This window comes from Oncorhynchus masou, chromosome 14 (assembly GCF_036934945.1).
Source record: "Oncorhynchus masou masou isolate Uvic2021 chromosome 14, UVic_Omas_1.1, whole genome shotgun sequence".
NCBI lineage: Eukaryota > Metazoa > Chordata > Actinopteri > Salmoniformes > Salmonidae > Oncorhynchus > Oncorhynchus masou.
The window spans coordinates 13,889,471-13,908,601 of NC_088225.1; the positions used below are offsets into that span (position 1 = coordinate 13,889,471).

The 19,131-nt window shown below is 41.9% G+C and overlaps 3 protein-coding genes and 1 non-coding gene across 5 annotated transcripts; 3 read left to right on the forward strand and 1 right to left on the reverse strand.

Annotated features, from left to right (window-relative positions):
- Positions 1-842: 842 nt before the first annotated feature.
- On the forward strand, positions 843-9,501 carry LOC135554315 (protein KRI1 homolog). Its single transcript, XM_064986551.1, has 19 exons — positions 843-1,022; positions 1,357-1,427; positions 1,597-1,702; positions 1,819-1,921; positions 2,011-2,068; positions 2,157-2,206; positions 2,342-2,432; positions 2,534-2,611; positions 2,702-2,808; positions 2,954-3,086; positions 3,182-3,277; positions 3,383-3,553; positions 3,648-3,720; positions 3,819-3,946; positions 4,105-4,258; positions 4,384-4,514; positions 6,019-6,083; positions 6,194-6,289; positions 8,208-9,501. The coding sequence occupies exons 1-19, from the start codon at positions 938-940 to the stop codon at positions 8,707-8,709; spliced, it is 2,298 nt and encodes a 765-aa protein (XP_064842623.1). The 5' UTR covers positions 843-937; the 3' UTR covers positions 8,710-9,501.
- On the forward strand, positions 4,726-4,823 carry LOC135554898 (Z30 small nucleolar RNA). The gene has a single exon (XR_010457767.1). It is a non-coding gene; the product is annotated as a Z30 small nucleolar RNA (small nucleolar RNA).
- Positions 9,502-9,560: 59 nt separating the features above from the next.
- On the forward strand, positions 9,561-11,885 carry LOC135554316 (kinetochore protein Spc24-like). 2 transcript variants are annotated; one of them, XM_064986552.1, is made up of 6 exons: positions 9,561-9,660; positions 9,881-10,044; positions 10,147-10,291; positions 10,883-10,987; positions 11,127-11,203; positions 11,328-11,885. In XM_064986552.1, exons 2-6 carry the CDS (start codon positions 9,891-9,893, stop codon positions 11,432-11,434), a joined length of 588 nt encoding a protein of 195 aa, XP_064842624.1. In that variant the 5' UTR covers positions 9,561-9,660; positions 9,881-9,890; the 3' UTR covers positions 11,435-11,885. The 2 variants fall into 2 exon arrangements, with proteins under 2 accessions (XP_064842624.1, XP_064842625.1); XM_064986553.1 differs by having other exon boundaries at positions 9,566-9,660; positions 9,900-10,044.
- A 1,171-nt stretch (positions 11,886-13,056) lies between these two features.
- LOC135554317 (sphingosine 1-phosphate receptor 1-like) lies at positions 13,057-17,596 on the reverse strand. Its single transcript, XM_064986554.1, has 2 exons — positions 17,408-17,596; positions 13,057-15,966 (listed from the first exon to the last, which is right to left on the reverse strand). The coding sequence occupies exon 2, from the start codon at positions 15,693-15,695 to the stop codon at positions 14,493-14,495; it is 1,203 nt and encodes a 400-aa protein (XP_064842626.1). The 5' UTR covers positions 15,696-15,966; positions 17,408-17,596; the 3' UTR covers positions 13,057-14,492.
- Between the last annotated feature and the right edge of the window lie 1,535 nt (positions 17,597-19,131).

Sequence of the window (19,131 nt, forward strand, 5' to 3'; positions counted from 1 at the left end):
CCATATACAAGGTTGTTGTTTGAAAGGATCCGAGTAAAGCCCAATTCAGGGAGGTCAGACCCACAGGAATGTTGAGGTGACAAACAGAATATACTGAGAGAATTTGGGCATAGTCCTAAATCGTCCAACTAGACAAAAACAGAACATTATATTGATGAAGTATAAAAAAGAATAGTTGTCTCAATAATTGCAATTGAAAACAGGGTGAGTAAAATGGTGTCTTTGACTTATTCTTTCTGAGTCAGATAATTGGAATAATGAATTCAATTACTGTTTTTAAAATACATTCATAAGTCTTGTGTAAACTATTCTCCCAGTAGACATTATCTCCTGTACTTTCACTGTCTGGTCACCTTATGATCTTAAAAAAAACATAGGGATGGACCAGCATGGTACATAAGGGCCTATACATATTGACAATTTGTACTAGAGCGCCTCCAGCTGTGCTACTGAGTCTCATTCAAAAAACATTGTGATGGGCTACTGCACCATACTACACACAGACAACACAAAAACATTAGATAGCTACAGAGTATATTCGCATTGTATCTGACAAACACATTGCTACTAGGTTGGAGATTATTACTCAACATAAATGATACGAATATTCTTACTAACGCAAAAGGCAAAGGCCATCAATGCTCTCAAACTAGGACCCTTAATATGAATATTTCTAAGAAATATTTGCAAATCAATATGTATTTTGTGATTTTTTTATATATACAAAAAAAGCATTTTTATATTGGCAACAAATATATTTGTTGATAAAACGTACATATTTTCTAAACCTATGATTGGTTGATCGTAGTTTGGAACTCTGACTCTCTCCTCGGGACACCACGTGGTAGTTCTATACATGCTGCTGTGGATGTTCGCATCATGACCAGATTTCACTGAATTCTTTTCCCGATAAATAGTATCCAGTTCACATGTAACCATGTCAGGCAAATCGGATTTCAAGATTAATTCAAAGTTTGCAGAGAAATATGACAAATATAGACAAAAAGAAGAGTTACAAAGGCGTAAGTGTGACTTCCCAAGCGTGTTAGCTAGCTAGATGGCTAGCAAGCCAGCCCTTTAGCTCATGTTAGCTAAAGTTATCCTTTTCAACTTGCTTGCTAACTTTTGATTCCATTTGAAATTAATCTTATTCTGTAACTTATTTGACGTATATATACTTAACTTCTGAACGTGTAAGTATATATAAGTTAACTTGGTCATCGTTACATTTTTGGTTATTATAACTAGGTAGCTAGCATGCCCAGCTAGATAGCAATTTAGTTCTGACTTGTTTTCCTGGCGGAATGCGTGCACCACATTGGATAGCTTGTCATGTTCATCATTGATTTATTTCAGTGAAAGACAAATATGGCGACCAAGCTGACGAGAGTGAGTCTGGTTCAGAGTCAGATGATGATAGCGAGGTGGTAAGTGCTATTACTGTATCTAATTTGGCTAGCTATATCGTTTCAAGTTCGCAATACAAACACTGCCATGGTGTTCGGGTTTATGGTTTGTCATTGTTTTTGGCCCTACCTTTGTGTCCTTGACCTGTATATTTTTAATTTCAATGCAGACTGATGTGTGTCTTCTTAGGAACTTGACCCCAAAGTTGAAAGGGACTTCTACAGAACATTGTCTCTGCTGAAGAAGAAAGATCCTAAGATCTATCAGATGGATGCAACATTCTACACAGTGGAAGGTATGTCATCAGTCAGCGTGTCTTGTTGCTGCAACTGATTACAGTATGACACTTTGATTATGTGTTTGTTTGTTTAAGAGGTGTCTTTCACCACCCAAATGTTCATTCTTAATCAGATGCATCCATTGGGGACGATGCCCAGCCTTCAACTTCAAATAAAACAGAGAAGCCAATGTATCTGAAAGACTATGAGCGAAAAGTTATCTTGGAAAGGGGAGGGTGAGTGAGCTGCAGATGTCCTACTGTGCATATCTTTATATCTCATTTTCGGCAAATGGTTTGACAATAACAATTTGTCTCATTCCCAGTAAATATGAGGATGATGAGGAGGAGAGTGATGATGAAGAGGCTGCAAAGAGGAGAGAGGCATGTTATTATACATTGTATGTTATGACACATTTACATGGAGGTATGTCACGAGAAGTTATTTGTTTGCCTTTGCTTTCTTTGACAGAGAGCTGCATCTCCAAGTTACATCCAGGAGCAGAGAGAATTGAAAGAGAGGTATGGGTTAAATTCTCTCATAATCACTGTGTCCTTTGTCCTAAAGAACAGTTTTTTATTTGTGTAAATACACCCTTGTTTTTCGTCTTTTATAACTGTTTTTGGAACATAAACACTGTATCATGCTTCCTCCAGCTTCCGTAAGTTCGTACAGGACAGTGATGAGGAGTGCAGTGAGGAGGACTTTCAGTTGCTGAAGAGGAGGACCAAAACACAGGAAGAGAAGGTCTGTGGGAACCAGTACCTGACTTTGTCTTATCTTACAGTATAAAGCACTGCGGAGATAAACATTCTATTTTTCTAAACTGTTATCTTTCTACACAACAGGATAAAGAGGAAGAGGATTATGTGGACTGGCTGAAAGGCCAGGCAGAGCTGGGGGGCCCAGAAGAGGTGCAGGACATGGTGAGTGATGGAAGACTGTTGGAATAGACGGCAAGAGAGAGCTATGTAATGACCTGCTGTGACTGAAATATGTGCTGTGTGTTGAGACAGAAATACCTGAGGGACTATTGGAACGACCCCGAGCTGGATGAGAAGGAGTGTTTCCTTAGGGATTTTGTCCTGAATAAGGGCTACATGGAGAAAGATGACGTGGACAGGTAACAGTTATTTACACAAGTTATTTCATGTGTTTATACATTTTTCAGTTTTTTTTGTTTTGTCCATGTATGCTTTCAATTGTAATCGTAGAGCAGTGCTCAGCACCGCTCTGACTGTGTACTAATCTGCCATGGCTGTGTGCAGGATCCCCAGCTATGACGAAGTGGTGAATGATGATGTGGAGGACTCAGAAGAGGATGGGGAGTCGTTCTTGGAGCGCCAGGAGGACTTTGAAAGACACTACAACTTCCGCTTTGAGGAGCCTGATGCACAGAAGGTGGACTTTCCCGTCTGTCTCTACATGCACATGTCTGTTTGTATGGTGTAGTGTATGTACCTTGGTCTCATATAGTATCTTATTGTTCCTTACAGATCAAGACTTACCCCCGTACCATTGCCACCTCTGTCCGCTCCAAAGACGAGCGCAGGAAGCTCAAAAGGGAGGAAGTGAAGGATAGGAAGAAAAAGGTCAGTAGACACTCTCTTTTAGTTAATCTGATACATCATACCATCACTTCCTTATTTCTCTCACCCTCTCAACAAACTGACCTGTCACTCTTCTGGCCCCTGCAGGAGAAGGAGCAGAAGCACGAGCAGCTGAAGCAGCTGAAGAACCTGAAGCGTAATGAGATCATGCAGAAGCTGCGGCGGCTGCAGGAGCTGACAGGCAACGAGCAGCTGGCCTTCAGTCAGGTGGACCTGGAGGGAGACTTTGACCCCCAGCAGCATGACCAGCTCATGCAGGTGACCACTCACACACCTCAAGAAGAGAGACGGATTGCAAATAGAAAAATACACTCCTCTTATTGTCTCTCCCTGTATTCTTTTCTTCTTCCAGAAATTCTTTGGTGATGAATATTATGGAGAGGAAGAGGGGGAGAAGCCCCAGTTTGAAGTTGAAGAGCTAGAAGGTGGTAGTCACTCGTTGCTGATTTTATTATCTAAAGTAGAATTTAATACTTTAGAATCGGTGGCATTATATAATAAGGTAGCTTTCTCTGTCCTGCAGAACACTGGAACTGGGACACATGGACAGGAGAGGGTGGAGAAAATGAATATGGTGGTGAAGAAGGGGAGGAAGAAGAGCATGAAGGAGAAGAGTATGACCAGCCAAACTGTGAAGATCCAGACTTTATTGTGAGTTCCTCTAATATGATCATCACTTCAGCATTGCCTGCAGACCTTCAGAAACACATTTATTGGAGGCTAGTCAGAAATAAAAAGTGTTGTTGATGGAGATAGTCAGGCCTTTGAGATTGTATGTGACTCACTCATCTGAACTCTTACTTGACCAGATGGATGCAGACTATGATCCCAGTCAGCCAAGCACCTCCAAGAAGCAGAAGAAAAAGGAGAAGATGAAGGTGGATGCCCCGCTGATGGGAAAGAAGAGAAAGAGGTCTCATTTTGCTGAGGTCATTACCCAAAACAAGCCTGTGTTTGACCCCCGTAAGTCTCAGGAGGTTCAGCACCATGAATCTTAGGTTATTTTCCATAATCTTTTCGATTCTGTTTGATGTACTATAGATATTGAGACTGAATGCTCTTTCATGCATCCATCCTTTGTGTTTCAGAGGAGAAGTCCTTTGAGCAGTACCTGGACGAGTACTATAAGCTGGACTATGAGGACATCATAGACGACATCCCCTGCAGGTTTCGCTACAGGCAGGTCCTGGCCAATGACTTTGGCCTGTCCACTGATGAGGTGAGACTGGGAGCTCTAGTTCCTAATAGGTTGTCTCAGGGTTGGGTTCAAGTCAATTCAGGAAGTACACTAAAATTCAAACTTTTTCCCATGCTTTTCAATTAGAATTGTTTTTAGTTTGGTTAACTTTTTTAGTTGTCTGGAATTTAAATATAATTGACCCCCGAACCCTGGGTTGTGCTATAGTGTTGCACTGTACAGACCCTGAGTCCTGCACTGATGAGCTGAGATGTGACTGACCTGGTATTGCCACCCTCCGGGGAAGGCTCTGACCAGGGCATGACTTCAGTTAATCTTCTCTCTGAGCAGACGAGGATGACGAGAGAATGATAGAAAGGGAAATGCTTGTATTCACTGAGTTATCAACTTGCTTTGGAGCCTTATCTGCACAAATTAGGTTTAAAGTCATTGCTGTGGATTTAGCGTCTTTGTTTTTCTTACGGGTATGTGGGACGGTAGTGTCCCACCTGCCCAACATCCAGTGAAATTGCAGAGCACGGAATTCAAAAATTCTAAATTCAAATATTTAACTTTCTTGAAAATGTGTTATACATCAAAATAAAGCTTAACTTTTTGTTAATCCAGCTACCTTGTCAGATTTCAAAAAGGCTTTACGGCGAAAGCAAACCATGCGATTATCTGAGGACAGCACCCCGCATACAAACACATGAAAAACATATTTCAACCAGACAGGTGCGACACAAAAGTCATAAATAGCAATATAAAAAAATGCCTTTGATCTTCTTCTGTTGGGATTCCAAAAGGTCCCAGTTACATCACAAATGGTCCTTTTGTTCGATAATGTCCTTCGTATCCATAACTCAGTTTACCCGGCGCGCTTCAGTCAATAATCCGCTGTTTCCCTCCATTAAAATGCATACAAAATGATTCCCAAACGCTACTAATAAACTTTTCCTAACAAGTCAAACAACGTTTATAATCAAACCTTAGGTATCCTAATACGCAAATAAACGATAAAATTTAAGACTGAGAATAGTATGTTCATTACCGGAGAAAAATAAGAAAGAACGCGCTTTCCTCCACGCGCTTGGAATCACTACAGCCAAAATGGGAGCCACCTACAAAAACTACAATTTCTGGGTCATTTAAAAAAAAAGCCTGAAACTCTTTCTAAAGACTGTTGACATCTAGTGGAAGCACTAGGAGCTGCAATGCGGGAGGACTTGGGCTTATAATTATAGTACTAGCCATTGAAAATAGTGATAAGCTGAAATTTTTGGGGGGATGGTTTGTCCTCGGGATTTTGCCTGCCATATCAGTTCTGTTATACTCACAGACATGATTTTAACAGTTTTAGAAACTTTAGAGTGTTTTCTATCTAAATCAACCAATTTTATGCATATCCTAGCTTCTGGGCCTGAGTAACAGGTAGTTTACTTTGAGCACGCTTTTCATCCGGATGTCAAAATACTGCTCCCTACCCCAGAGAGGTTAAAGTGGCTGTATGAATATTACAGAAAGTAACTTGTTCTTCCCTCCTCAGATCCTGGGAGCAGATGAGAAAGAGCTGAACCGCTGGGCCTCGCTAAAGAAGACCTGCATGTTCAGGTACTGAACCTGGTCTCAAAACAGTAGGCATTTACTAATCAGCTGTCTATGGGGAAAATGGCCTTTCAGATTTTTCCTTTTCTATTTTTTTTCTTCAATCACTTTTTCAGGTCTGACAAGGAGGAGATGAGTGATTTGCAGAACTACAAAATCAAAGGACAAAATGTGAAGAAAAAGATAGAAGTCTTGAACTCTTTCTATGCTGAGTGAGTATTCTACCAAATCAAATTTTATTTGTCACACATGGTTAGCAGATGTTAATGCGAGTGTAGCGAAATGCTTGTGCTTCTAGTTCCGACAATGCAGTAATAACCAACAAGTAATCTAACTAACAATTCCAAAACTACTGTCTTATACACAAGTGTAAGGGGATAAAGAATATGTACATAAAGATATATGAATGAGTGATGGTACAGAGCAGCATAGGCAAGATACAGTAGATGGTATCGAGTACAGTATATACATATGAGATGAGTATGTAAACAAAGTGGCATAGTTTAAAGTGGCTAGTGATACATGTATTGCATAAGGATGCAGTAGATGATATAGAGTACAGTATATACGTATACATATGAGATGAATAATGTAGGGTATGTAAACATTATATTAGGTAGCATTGTTTAAAGTGGCTAGTGATATATTTTACATAATTTCCCATCAATTCCCATTATTAAAGTGGCTGGAGTTGAGTCAGTGTGTTGGCAGCAGCCACTCAATGTTAGTGGTTGCTGTTTAACAGTCTGATGGCCTTGAGATAGAAGCTGTTTTTCAGTCTCTCGGTCCCAGCTTTGATGCACCTGTACTGACCTCGCCTTCTGGATGATAGCGGGGTGAACAGGCAGTGGCTCGGGTGGTTGTTGTCCTTGATGATCTTTATGGCCTTCCTGTAACATCGGGTGGTGTAGGTGTCCTGGAGGGCAGGTAGTTTGCCCCCGGTGATGCGTTGTGCAGACCTCACTACCCTCTGGAGAGCCTTACGGTTGTGGGCGGAGCAGTTGCCGTACCAGGCGGTGATCCAGCCCGCCAGGATGCTCTCGATTGTGCATCTGTAGAAGTTTGTGAGTGCTTTTGGTGACAAGCCAAATTTCTTCAGCCTCCTGAGGTTGAAGAGGCGCTACTGCGCCTTCTTCACGATGCTGTCTGTGTGGGTGGACCAATTCAGTTTGTCTGTGATGTGTATGCCGAGGAACTTAAAACTTACTACCCTCTCCACTACTGTTCCATCGATGTGGATAGGGGGGTGTTCCCTCTGCTGTTTCCTGAAGTCCACAATCATCTCCTTAGTTTTGTTGACGTTGAGTGTGAGGTTATTTTCCTGAACCACACTCCGAGGGGCCTCACCTCCTCCCTGTAGGCCGTCTCGTCGTTGTTGGTAATCAAGCCTACCACTGTTGTGTCGTCCGCAAACTTGATGATTGAGTTGGAGGCGTGCGTGGCCACGCAGTCGTGGGTGAACAGGGAGTACAGGATAGGGCTCAGAACGCACCCTTGTGGGGCCCCAGTGTTGAGGATCAGCGGGGTGGAGATGTTGTTGCCTACCCTCACCACCTGGGGGCGGCCCCTCAGGAAGTCCAGTACCCAGTTGCACAGGGCGGGGTCGAGACCCAGGGTCTTGAGCTTGATGACGAGCTTGGAGGGTACTATGGTGTTAAATGCCGAGCTGTAGTCGATGAACAGCATTCTCACATAGGTATTCCTCTTATCCAGATGGGTTAGGGCAGTGTGCAGTGTGCAGTGTGGTTGAGATTGCATCGTCTGTGGACCTATTTGGGCGGTAAGCAAATTGGAGTGGATCTAGGGTGTCAGGTAGGGTGGAGGTGATATGGTCCTTGACTAGTCTCTCAAAGCACTTCATGATGACGGAAGTGAGTGCTACAGGGCGGTAGTCATTTAGCTCAGTTACCTTAGCTTTCTTGGGAACAGGAACAATGGTGGCCCTCTTGAAGCATGTGGGAACAGCAGACTGGTACCTATATTGATTGAATATGTCTGTAAACACACCAGCCAGCTGGTCTGCGCATGCTCTGAGGGCGCGGCTGGGGATGCCGTCTGGGCCTGCAGCCTTGCAGATTGGCAGAATATGTTCTCTAAGAAAACTGAATTATATTATATATTTCCTTGCAGAGAGGACAAAGCAGAGGGCAAGACCAAAGTGGGTAAGAAGAGAAGAGACAGGATGAAGAATGCAGAGAAGGATGACAAGGATCTGGAGGATGATGATGAGGTTGGACCCAGTCAGCAAAGCTCTACATTGGACTCTGGGGAGGGGGTGGTAGTCCAGGCACTGAGAGAGGCAGGAGACCATGAAGAGGAGTTCCTGGTACCCAAATCCAAGAAGTTGAAACTGGAGCAGGAAAAAGTTGCTACCACTCAGGAGACTGCCAACACAAGGACTGAAAGGACAAAATTGCCCAAGAAGAAAAACAGGCACCCAGGAAGCCGCCTCATGTCTGGGAAGGGGCCCTTCAGGGTGAAAATGGGTGGGCGAGAGTTCAGCGGACAGAGACTGAAGGCCTATGGACTGAATCCCAAGAGACTGCACTTCAGGCAGCTTGGCAGGCAGAAACGAAAGGCTCAAGCGAAGACTGAGGATCAAGGAGTGAGGGAGAGAACGGCACCATTATAATTTATGTCCCCTTATATTTTTGTGAATGGTTGGTAAAGTGACAAACTGCACAATATAAATGGACCAGAGAACAGCATAGTTCCTAATAAATCAAAGTTGAATGAGCTTACAATAGCATTGGCACTGATAGTTGCCGTTCCAGCTATTTTTCTGAGTGCCGCTTAGAATTGTATATTGTATTTTATTCCTGAAAACTATATCAACTTGAACAACTCTTGGATCAATTGTGATTTACTTAACTGTATTTTGCAAACTGTAATACAATTGTAGGACATTTTGTGTACTCCAACTGTTGTTCTTGAGAAGAAAATGGCTCTCTAAAATGTACAAATGTTGTCCAGAAATAACCTCTGGAGGCACAGTGAACCTACCTATCTCACAACACAACCGCAGTTCCATTAAAGAGAGTATGTATTGTAACGACCCTGGGTTTATAAGTGCGGAAATCGACTCTGCGCACGAGCATGCTTTTGCGGCACAGTCGACCTGCTCCCTGCCTGTTTCATTACAGTATACTATAAATCATTGGTTCTCAACCAGGGGTAGAATATACCATAGGCCTACTGGTAAAATGAACACGAGGGGGTCTTCTGGGCAGTGCAAAATCCAGTTGGTGTTACAGTAATCGAAAAAGGTAAAATAAATCTTGCAATCTCTTGACATTGGCGCCTCCATGTGGATCTAGCCAATCAGAACGGTGGATATTTTTGGTGCTTTCTATTAATTGTATATTTTCAATTGTAGGCATCTACTTATTGTTATATTGTGTATGAGAATAAATATTTTACAGTTTCTCCTGTAATTTAGTTTTTTGTTTAGGAACAAAAATTCTGTCAGGCACTTTCGCTGGCACCTCATGTAAGCGCGCGCGTTCGCAGGACAACTTTGAATTACGGAAACGACTGAAGTGAAGCAAAACTGTCAGTGAACTGTTTATATTCGGCAAACACGGTAAGGCAATGATTGTTATTGTATACCTTTCTAAACGTATCTAATTAAGATGTTAGTAATAGTAGTTGCTGTTTTCAAGCAAGAGCCTCTGCAGCTAACGTTAGTTAGACATAGCATTTTGTAGGCAGCAAACAATTTTGAGTGGTATTGATCACCAGTTAGTCTGCTCTAGAACAGTCAGTAATTTATTATTTATTTCTACTAAAATATTCCACAAAAGACGTGTCACCATGCTTCAGGATGTTATGGACACGGGAGAGTCGATGGTCAAAATACTGAAAAGCAGCAAAGCTGACGATGAATTAAGAAAAGTGAGAGAAAAACAGCAGTGTTTCTTTGAGCGACACTTGGACATGAAGAAAACCATCACACTGTTGTTAAACGGTAAAGAAAAATAATCAAGTTGTAGATCCTGTCATATGATAACTTACTTTCTTTCAATTCCGTCAAGATACATAGCCTAATCTTGCTCGCTATTGTCCTCAGGTGTAGTTCAGTGTGAAGATGAGGCGAGCCAGAAGCTGCTGGACATGGAGGGGCAGAAGAGCCAGGCAGAGCGGGAGCTGGACAGTCTGGAGCAGGAGCTGCAGCAATGTACAGCAAGGAGCCAGAACATGGACTCAGAACTACAGTATCCTTCACCCAGTCATGCTCTGTCTCTACACAGAACAAGTTCTAAATGTACTGCAATTGGTGCTCTCTAACGTGCACATGAATGTTGTGTTGCCCAGATAATACATATAGGGAGCAGTCACATTCTACCCTGAGCTTGTCCATTGCTGCAGGCTGACCAGGCTGCCATCCATTGATGAAAGTATTTTGAGACTTCAGTTTATATGCCATACAGTGAGTATGCAGAGGAGCCTCCCGGTGACTAGCGTGGAAGTGTGTTAAAATCTGCTACAACCCCTTTGAATCAGCTGTTTTCTCGAAAAAGAAATGCATGCACACATTTAAAAAAAAAAATCTATGCAAATTCTATCTACTAGCCAAATGTTTTTATCACGTTACACTTATTTTGGGACTCCACCCCTGTAAATATAATTTGCCTGATGACATACTAGTGGACAAGGATTCTTATTTAATACAAGCGCATTTGTTTCCTTGCCTCCGCTCCTCGATTCCCTTTGACCTTTTTCAAAATCAGGCAAGGAGAGGTTGGACTTGAGGAAGCGTGGAGTCGAACAGCACCAATTGTTGGTTTCCTTGACCTGTTCCTCAGGTTCCTGCAGAGGGAGCTGGAGAGTCTGCGTGACTCTGAGCAGGAGCTGCAGACCCTGCAGCAGGAGGTTGATGATGACACTACAGAAGTCATCCCATCAGCCATGTAAGTAGGACTAACAGCATACTGCAATAATCACTCCCAACACCACACTAGCCCACCACACTAAACCATGATAGTCGATGAGCATTGATCTCACATCATGAACAGCATGGTGCAACTTGACAAACTGTTAATTCTGCAGATACGTGGCTCAGTTGTACCACAAAGTGACCAGGATCAAGTGGGAGTATGACACGGAGCCACACATTCTGAGAGGAGGTATTTGTCACTGCATAACTATTTTTCCATCACCCTTTGACAAGTCACAACTGTGGAACTTAATGGCTGGTTGATGTGGGTTTTGGTTGCGTTTAACATTTGAGTGTACTTTAATCTCTTGCAGTGCACTATGGAGCTGACCTGGCCACGCCAATCAACATAGACTCCTCTGTGCGGTCTCGGTGTTCAGTCAGTGATGAGCTGTGGAACTTTGTCAGCACTGAATGGTAGAAGAGATCAAAGGAAAGATGCCATATCTCTCCAGTAGTTGTTTGTCCTGTAGTTGGATTGTCTGTTTATGTGTTGTAATACATTTGTTTTATAATAAGATTGTATTCCTTATTGTTGGTATTGACTTGCATGACATTTTGTTATATTGAATAAAGCAGTTTTCCTAAGCTTCACATTTCCTAGAACACTTATTTGGGTAGTAACCTATAACCCTAGCTTTTATTTGTATCTACTTTCACCATAGACAGTTTTTTTTATAAAGACCATTTTCTGCCAATAGGTGTCATTGCAATCCCACTGCTTTTTAATATGCTACTGAAATTACTGTATTGAAAAGTTGGGTGCTGATCACCTTTTTAATGCAATAAATGTCCAATGTGAAGGTGTGCTTATGCAACACAGTATTCTGTACTGCATTGCAGCAATAAAAATAAAACCTTTTTTTGCAAGATTTTCTGGAATGCTATCTGTTATTCATGGCTTATGCTATTCCTCCATGGGCTTTCCAAGCAAGGAGGATGTACAATTGACTAGTGTTTCTGAGGTTTTGGTTGAATAAAAAGATAATTGTAACTGCTGCAGCAATAATGTGTTTCTGTTATTAGTTGTCTACCCATTACTTTTTCCTAATGAACATCTGTGAGTCTAAAAGCCCAAGGGATAAAATAATTTTTGGCAGGGCAGAAAGCCTGACATGAGTTGTGGAGATTTATCTCATTTTAGAGCAACTATTTATTAAATTTGTGGCCACCCCAAACATGACCCACTTTTGCAAAAGTCAGTGTTGACAAAGTAAGTTCAACCATTTATGGTTGAGGGGACTTGTTTCTAGTCTTGAATGGAAAAGGGCAGTTTTTTTGCTCACACACAATTTCTGGAAATCTTACCATTACTCTTCATTGCACGTCCCACACGTTTTGTAAATGAGTCTTATTGTCAATGCTTAGGTAGGTTTCTGCCAGTGTAGCATGTGGTGAGTAGTTGATTTGATATAGGGCGGGGGACAGGTTTCATTTGGATCTCAACTCGTGTAACCTCGTCAGCTGGTGGTTGTTTATAATCTTACTGGAAATGGGGAGTCAAGTATATTGTGCCCAATGACTGCTGCCTTCTCTATGTGTTGACACAAGCGCACGTCTTCTTCTTGGGTGGTTGCTTCTGGTATGGATTTGGTGCACTGTGGGTTAAGTGGGGGGTTTGTCGTGTGTGCTTGTGTGTTTACTTTAATAACTTCAGCATCGATCAGACATTTACATTTTATTTTGATATACACTACATTGTTTCTTTGGCATCTGTCTCTGCTCTATAGTGGGAAAGTACACCTTTGTGTATATGTATATTTTGTAGACTGTTCTGTCTTCTCAATTGAATTAAGTTGACATTTGCTTATCAGTATATGGTATGTGATGACTATATAGGTCAAAGCCTTTTATAACTGGTGGATGATGGGAGTGTAAGCTTCCTGTGAAAGATCTGAAACATCGCACTCACCACATTGACACTAGCACTTTCATATACTCACACGTGTGGCCTCTGGCTTCACAAATATATGTTGAGAGGAAATAACTAGATTAAATGTTATTTGTAAGGGTGTTTATTTTGCAAAACAAAGACCAAAAATATTGTTTTTGTAGATATTGTTCACATTTATTTATTGTTTGAATTGGCAGTGGCCTCATAAATTAAGTTTAGTTCAGAATAGACAAAATACAGAAACTATAGTTCATTTTATTTACACAATATACTGTATAGTACAGTAAGACAGAAATATAAATATTTTCATTTGTACATTTATATACAATGTGAAAACAGATTTTGAATTGCTTGCTTGTTTTTCAAACATCACTGCTGTCACAATGGAACTTTATACATGGAACCTCAAGCATTTGTGGTTTGTCTTTAGTAATGTCTATTAACCACTGTTTACAGAAGATAGACATAACTCCTCATTGCATGAGAGGGATATTCTCCAGCTTGTTCAGGAAAGTTCTGAAGGCTATTGTTTTTGTGAACAGGTTCAATATGATTTCCATACTTGTGAGTCCACAAAACTAGAGCCAGTCAATAAGCCTAATCTGTCCTTTTAATTGCTCACAATCATGTCTGCTGCTACGTGTGTTTTAGAGACCTCCAAAGATGTGCAAACCAGAAGAGGCATCAACGTGACACTCTCTGTGTGTCTTAGCCACCAAGCCTCTAATGTTGGTCTGAGGACCTCTACCCAGAATTCCAGCAGACCTGAGATCAGATGACAAAAATGCCATGGTTCTGGCGGCAGTTTTGGGGTGTGGATGTTTCATGTTTTAATTACATGTCATTATGTTTGTATTATGAATTTTCTGGAGAGAGAACATAAGGATGAGCCTTAGCATGACTCAAATGTATACTTTATGTGTATGACTCAAAATAAAATGCACTGAATGTGTTTCAATGTTTGTATAACAAAAAACATGAATAATGTTCACAGCTGCTGGTTGAGTGGTTCTCTGTAAATACCGGTAAATGGTGAATTCAAAATACTGCTACAAACATGAATCCATTCCTTCAGGAGGGTTTTTCTTTTCTGCAGTTTGGATTATAGAAGTTTGTTAACGTATGAAAGATATATTGTATCTCAGCATACGAGAAAAGGCTTTTCACAGTATGAGGACAGCATATTAATCCATTAAAAGCTTGGCGCCGAAGACTAAAAACTAACAAGGTATTTATTTCTCTAACACTGTGACTGAGGTTTGACTTCCGAACAATAGACCGACCAGTCTTTAAGTGGAAACCTCCAGTTTATCTGTCAAGGGAGAAAATGCCAGACCAGGGGAGAAAGGCAAAACATAGGACAATGGTGGGTTCCGCTGGCGTTCTCTACCATTGAGGTGAGAGGAAGAGTATTACTTCCTCCCTGCTTGTAGTTCCATTTACAACCCATACGTAACATGTAGTAGTCTCACAGCTGTAAGATGGTGCCGAAGAGTGGTCCAGTCAAGGGGATATCCAGAACTCTGCTCTTACTGTAATTGGACCCATTATTACTGCTGAGTCACATTGGGCAGTCATGGACAAGTCATGTTTTTGACATCCTGGGGTAGATGGCTTTAATAGTGGAAGGGGTGAAGTTGGCAGAAGAGACTGTGATCTCCAGGCCCTCCAGCCTATGGGAGGGTGCCTCAGTCTTACTGGTACTGCACTCCAGAAAGGACATCCCTATCTTCTTCACCTGGCCATCCTTGGTGAGGAGGCAGCGTCGGCACAGCAGCCTCAGGATGGCCCTCCTCATGTCCTTACTGGTCAGGGTATAGATGATGGGATTGAGGAGAGAGTTGATCATGGCGATGCCCAGGAAGTAGTCCGCCTTGAAGAGCACCTGGCAGCTCCGTGCCGGGCAGCAGAAGTCCAGCAAGAGGAGGATGAAGAGAGGCAGCCAGCAGACGATGAAGACACCCAGCACGATGGTGACGGTCTTCAGCAGGGCCATGTACTTCTGGGACTTGCGGGCCAGGCCTTTGCGCTGCGAGCCAGAGCCCAGGTGCTTTGTGTTGGACTTGACAGTGTGGAAGATGCGCACATAAAGCACCACGATGGCCAGCAGCACAGCGGTGAACACGGTGATGAAGAAGAGGATGTAGCTTTTGGCAAAGAGCGGCAGGACAGTGGAGCACTGGTCTAGATGGCCCATACAGTTCCAACCCAGGACGGGCAGAACCCCCAGGAACACTGACAGAACCCAGCTGGCCCCGATCAGGGCAAACATCCGGCCACGCTTGGCCCCCTGGTAGGGCTTCATCCTCACCATGGTGACGTGGCGCTCAATGGCGATGGCCAGGAGGCTGATGACGGAGGCAGCCAGCGTTATGAAGACTCCCCCCTCCCTCAGGAACCACAGCACAGGGGTCATCTTTAAAGTGTTGGCCCCTGAAGTCACAATGTTCACCATGTAGGTGAAGCCTGCTAGCAGGTCTGAGAGTGTTAGGTTGCCTAACAGATAATACATGGGCAGATGGAATTTCTTATTCTTCCAGATGGCCAACAGCACCACAGCATTCTCCAGCACTATGAGCAAGCAGATCAGCAGGAAGGCTATGGCCTCTGGCTTTAGTCCATCCTTGTACTTGTTCTCCTGCAGTTTGCCTGTGTAGTTGTAGTGTTCTCTGATGACAGCATTGCTCTGGTACTCGTGGAACATCCGGAACACGTACCCTGCCGAGTGGGACATGGGAACCACAGTGGGGGCAGCAACAGCAGCGTAAGCGGCATGCGATGCTTCCATTGGTATTCTGAGAATGTTGCTTTCTTTTTAGCTGACAAGATGCTTTCCAATCTGCATCACATAGTTCTGAGGCAGTCCATAATTCAATATGTTGGAAGTGGGGAATGTACATTCCTTAGGAAATCTATCTTTGAATGTTGTTTCTGATCAGTCCAGTTTTTTTGTATTTAGTATTAGAATGGATGTTAATGAGAATCTTCAATGTGATAGCATTATCCAAAACTGTGCAATGCCTGGACAATCCACTGGATGGCTCAGACAAGCAAGAAACCTGGAAACAAAATAACAGTATTGAAATACAGTATAATAGCATATTTATCTGTAACAACACACACATGTAAAGAAAGGGGGGGGGGCGTACATTCCTCATTAATCTTGTAATTAACACTACCTGTCTTTGTTCAAATTCTGATAGAATGTTTTGGAGTATGAAACTAGCAAAGACATTACTCCACAGGTGACTTACAAATGAGAAATTACCAAGCTAAGGCGCAATTGAAAATATTCATAACAGAATTCCCAATATTAGTGTTTTGTCCTTGAGAAACTTGGCCATTTATGTCACTAATTCATATGGATCTTTAGCACATTTATCTTTATCTTTATCTTCCAGCTCAGTTTTATTTTTGGGGGGCAAAACTATCATTCTGCCTGTCAACTTTGATTAATTATCTTGATGCACACATGAACAGAAATGTAGGCACACTCACATACACTCACATACATACACATATACTTCCACTGACACCCCAACACACACATGCATACCTCAACACTCACACAAACACTTGTTGTATGCACTAAATCTCCTGCATTGACTCTATACACACACACACTGAACTCTACAAACACACATACTTACACACACACACACACACACACACACACACACACACACACACACACACACACACACACACACACACACACACACACACACACACACACACACACACACACACACACACACACACACACACACACACACACACACACACACACACACACACACACACACACACACACACAGGTACTCCCTGAATAGCCATGTTATTTTTACTCATTATTGTTATTCGTTGTGCACTGTGTATTTATTCCTTGTCCCACTATTTCTAATTCATTTTTAAAATATTTAACTCTGCATTGTTGGAAAAGGACCAGTAAGTAAGCATTTGAGTGTTAGTTTACACCTGTTGTTTACGAAGCATGTGCAAATACAATTGTATTAAATTGTATTTGAGGCACTGTTGCCTATCTGTTTGAAACATAGCATATGATAAAACACTACTTCAAAATTATTATGGATTGGGTATGCAAATGTATGAATTAAGTTACGTTTTTTAAATAATTATTAGTTATTCAAGTTTTTATTATTTCTGAAAAAGAACAAGACAACACTGAAATCTGTTGTCATCAACTTGTCAGCGGGCAAGTATAGGCTACAGGCTTGTATCAAAATTGTGAAGCTAAATATCTGGATTTTCCCAAACATTGCTGTTTTTCTCAAATATAAGACAAATAAACCTGTCCTTGCTTTAGTCTAGTTATTATATGCCATCAAATTATAGAATTTCGATCAACTGTCTAAAACACCATAATATCTGTTGAATAAATAAATACCAAACAAGTATCATTCAAATATTTCTAAAAACGAATAATACCCAGTACAAATATAAGTAGGCTATTACACAAGTATAACTACAAAAACATACCTTATAGAAGTTTAGCTTTGCGTGTTCTTATTTAGCGCAGTTGTCTTGCGTTTGAATACACTACGCTCTGACTGATGATCAGACGTGACAGATTGTGATGGGAGAAAATAGACTGGTGCGAGACTCGACTTGAAGTGGGCTGGGCTGGACTCTGCCCTCCAACGCTCAGCCTTCCTCTCTCCCTCTCCTTTACTTGGCTTCTGAAGTCGCAATAACTGTAGGTAAATACATTGCCCGAGCTGGCTTGGAGATGAAATAGCATTACTCTCTGGATTACAATTATTTTAGGGATGTGTGAGGCATTTATGATCTGTTTTGGTTACAGGCAGAGGCGCATGCTGTAAGGTATAAAGGTGCATTCTTTCTAGGTCAATGCCATCTGATCTGTTTTGATCTGTGATCGTAAAATGGATCACTATACTACTTCCCAACCTGGTCTCAGAGAATTTCATATGATTCTGTACATAAATACATCACACTCCATTTAGTATGATATGTTACGTTTTGTATGGATTGTATTAATTTGTGGATGTTTATCATCCATTTCATATTATGTGTTCCGAATTACAATTTGTATGATATGTTATACATTTTCAATTTGTACAATATGTTACGAATTTGCTAATTGTATGATATGTTATGAATTCCAATTTGTAGTGGCTAATGTTATCTAGGGGGCTAGGAGGCTAACGTTAACCGTAGCTACCTGGCTAATGTTAGCTAGGGGTTAGGGTTAGGGTTAAGGTTTAGGTTAAGGGTTAAGGTTAGGGTTAGGGGAAGTGTTAACTAAAAGGGTTAAGGTTAGGGTTAGGTGAAGGGTTAGCTAAAAGGGTTAAGGTCAGGGTTAGGGGAAGGGTTAGCTAACATGCTAAGTAGTTGTAAAGTAGTTGAAAAGTGGCAAGTAGTTGAAAAGTTGCAAATGAACTAAAATGCACAAGTTTTCCGTGATGAGATTTGAACACGCAACGTTTGGGTTGCAAGACGTTCACGTTACATGCTCGACCAATCACTGATTAAGAGGGGTTGGGTTAAATGCGGAAGACACATTTCAGTTGAAGGCAGTCAGTTGTACAACTGACCAGGTACCCCCCTTTCCCTTTCCCTCCTTTAGTTTTGCCTTAAGTAACATTCTGTGTCATGTAACCATACCAAACATAACATATCATACATACTATGTCAAGTGTTGGTCCCACGTTTCATGAGCTGAAATAAAACATCCCAGAAATGTACCATACGCACAAAAAGCTTATTTCTCTCAAATGTTGTGCACAAATTTGTTTACATCCCTGTTCGTGAGCATTTCTCATTTGCCAAGATAATCCATCCACCTGACAGGTGTGGCATATCAAGAAGCTGATTAAACAGCATGATCATTACACAGGTGCTCCTTGTCCTGGGTCAATAAGAGGCCACTCTAAAATATGCAATTTTGTCACACAACACAATGCCACAGATGTCTCAAGTTTTGAGGGAGCGTGCAATTGGCGTGCAATTGGCATGCGGACTGCAGGAATGTCCACTCGAGCTGTTGCGAGAGAATGTTGATTTCCCTACCGTAAGCCGCCTCCAATGTTGTTTTAGAGAATTTGGCACAATGTCCAACCGGCCTCACAACTGCAGACCACGTGTAACCATGCCAGCCCAGGACCCTCCAATCCGGTTTCTTCACCTGCGGGATCAACTGAGACCAGCCACCCGGACAGCTGATGAAACTGAGGAGTATT

Excerpts from the sequence above, each read along its gene's own strand:
- LOC135554315 (XM_064986551.1), top strand. The coding sequence starts at position 938 with ATGTCAGGCAAATCGGATTTCAAGATTAATTCAAAGTTTGCAGAGAAA. Across the intron at positions 1,428-1,596 it reads CAGATGATGATAGCGAGGTG|GAACTTGACCCCAAAGTTGA; the intron begins GTAAGTGCTATT and ends GTGTCTTCTTAG. Across the intron at positions 3,947-4,104 it reads GTGAAGATCCAGACTTTATT|ATGGATGCAGACTATGATCC; the intron begins GTGAGTTCCTCT and ends TTACTTGACCAG.
- LOC135554316 (XM_064986552.1), top strand. The coding sequence starts at position 9,891 with ATGCTTCAGGATGTTATGGACACGGGAGAGTCGATGGTCAAAATACTG. Across the intron at positions 10,988-11,126 it reads GAAGTCATCCCATCAGCCAT|ATACGTGGCTCAGTTGTACC; the intron begins GTAAGTAGGACT and ends TTAATTCTGCAG. Across the intron at positions 11,204-11,327 it reads GCCACACATTCTGAGAGGAG|TGCACTATGGAGCTGACCTG; the intron begins GTATTTGTCACT and ends AATCTCTTGCAG.
- LOC135554317 (XM_064986554.1), bottom strand. The coding sequence starts at position 15,695 with ATGGAAGCATCGCATGCCGCTTACGCTGCTGTTGCTGCCCCCACTGTG.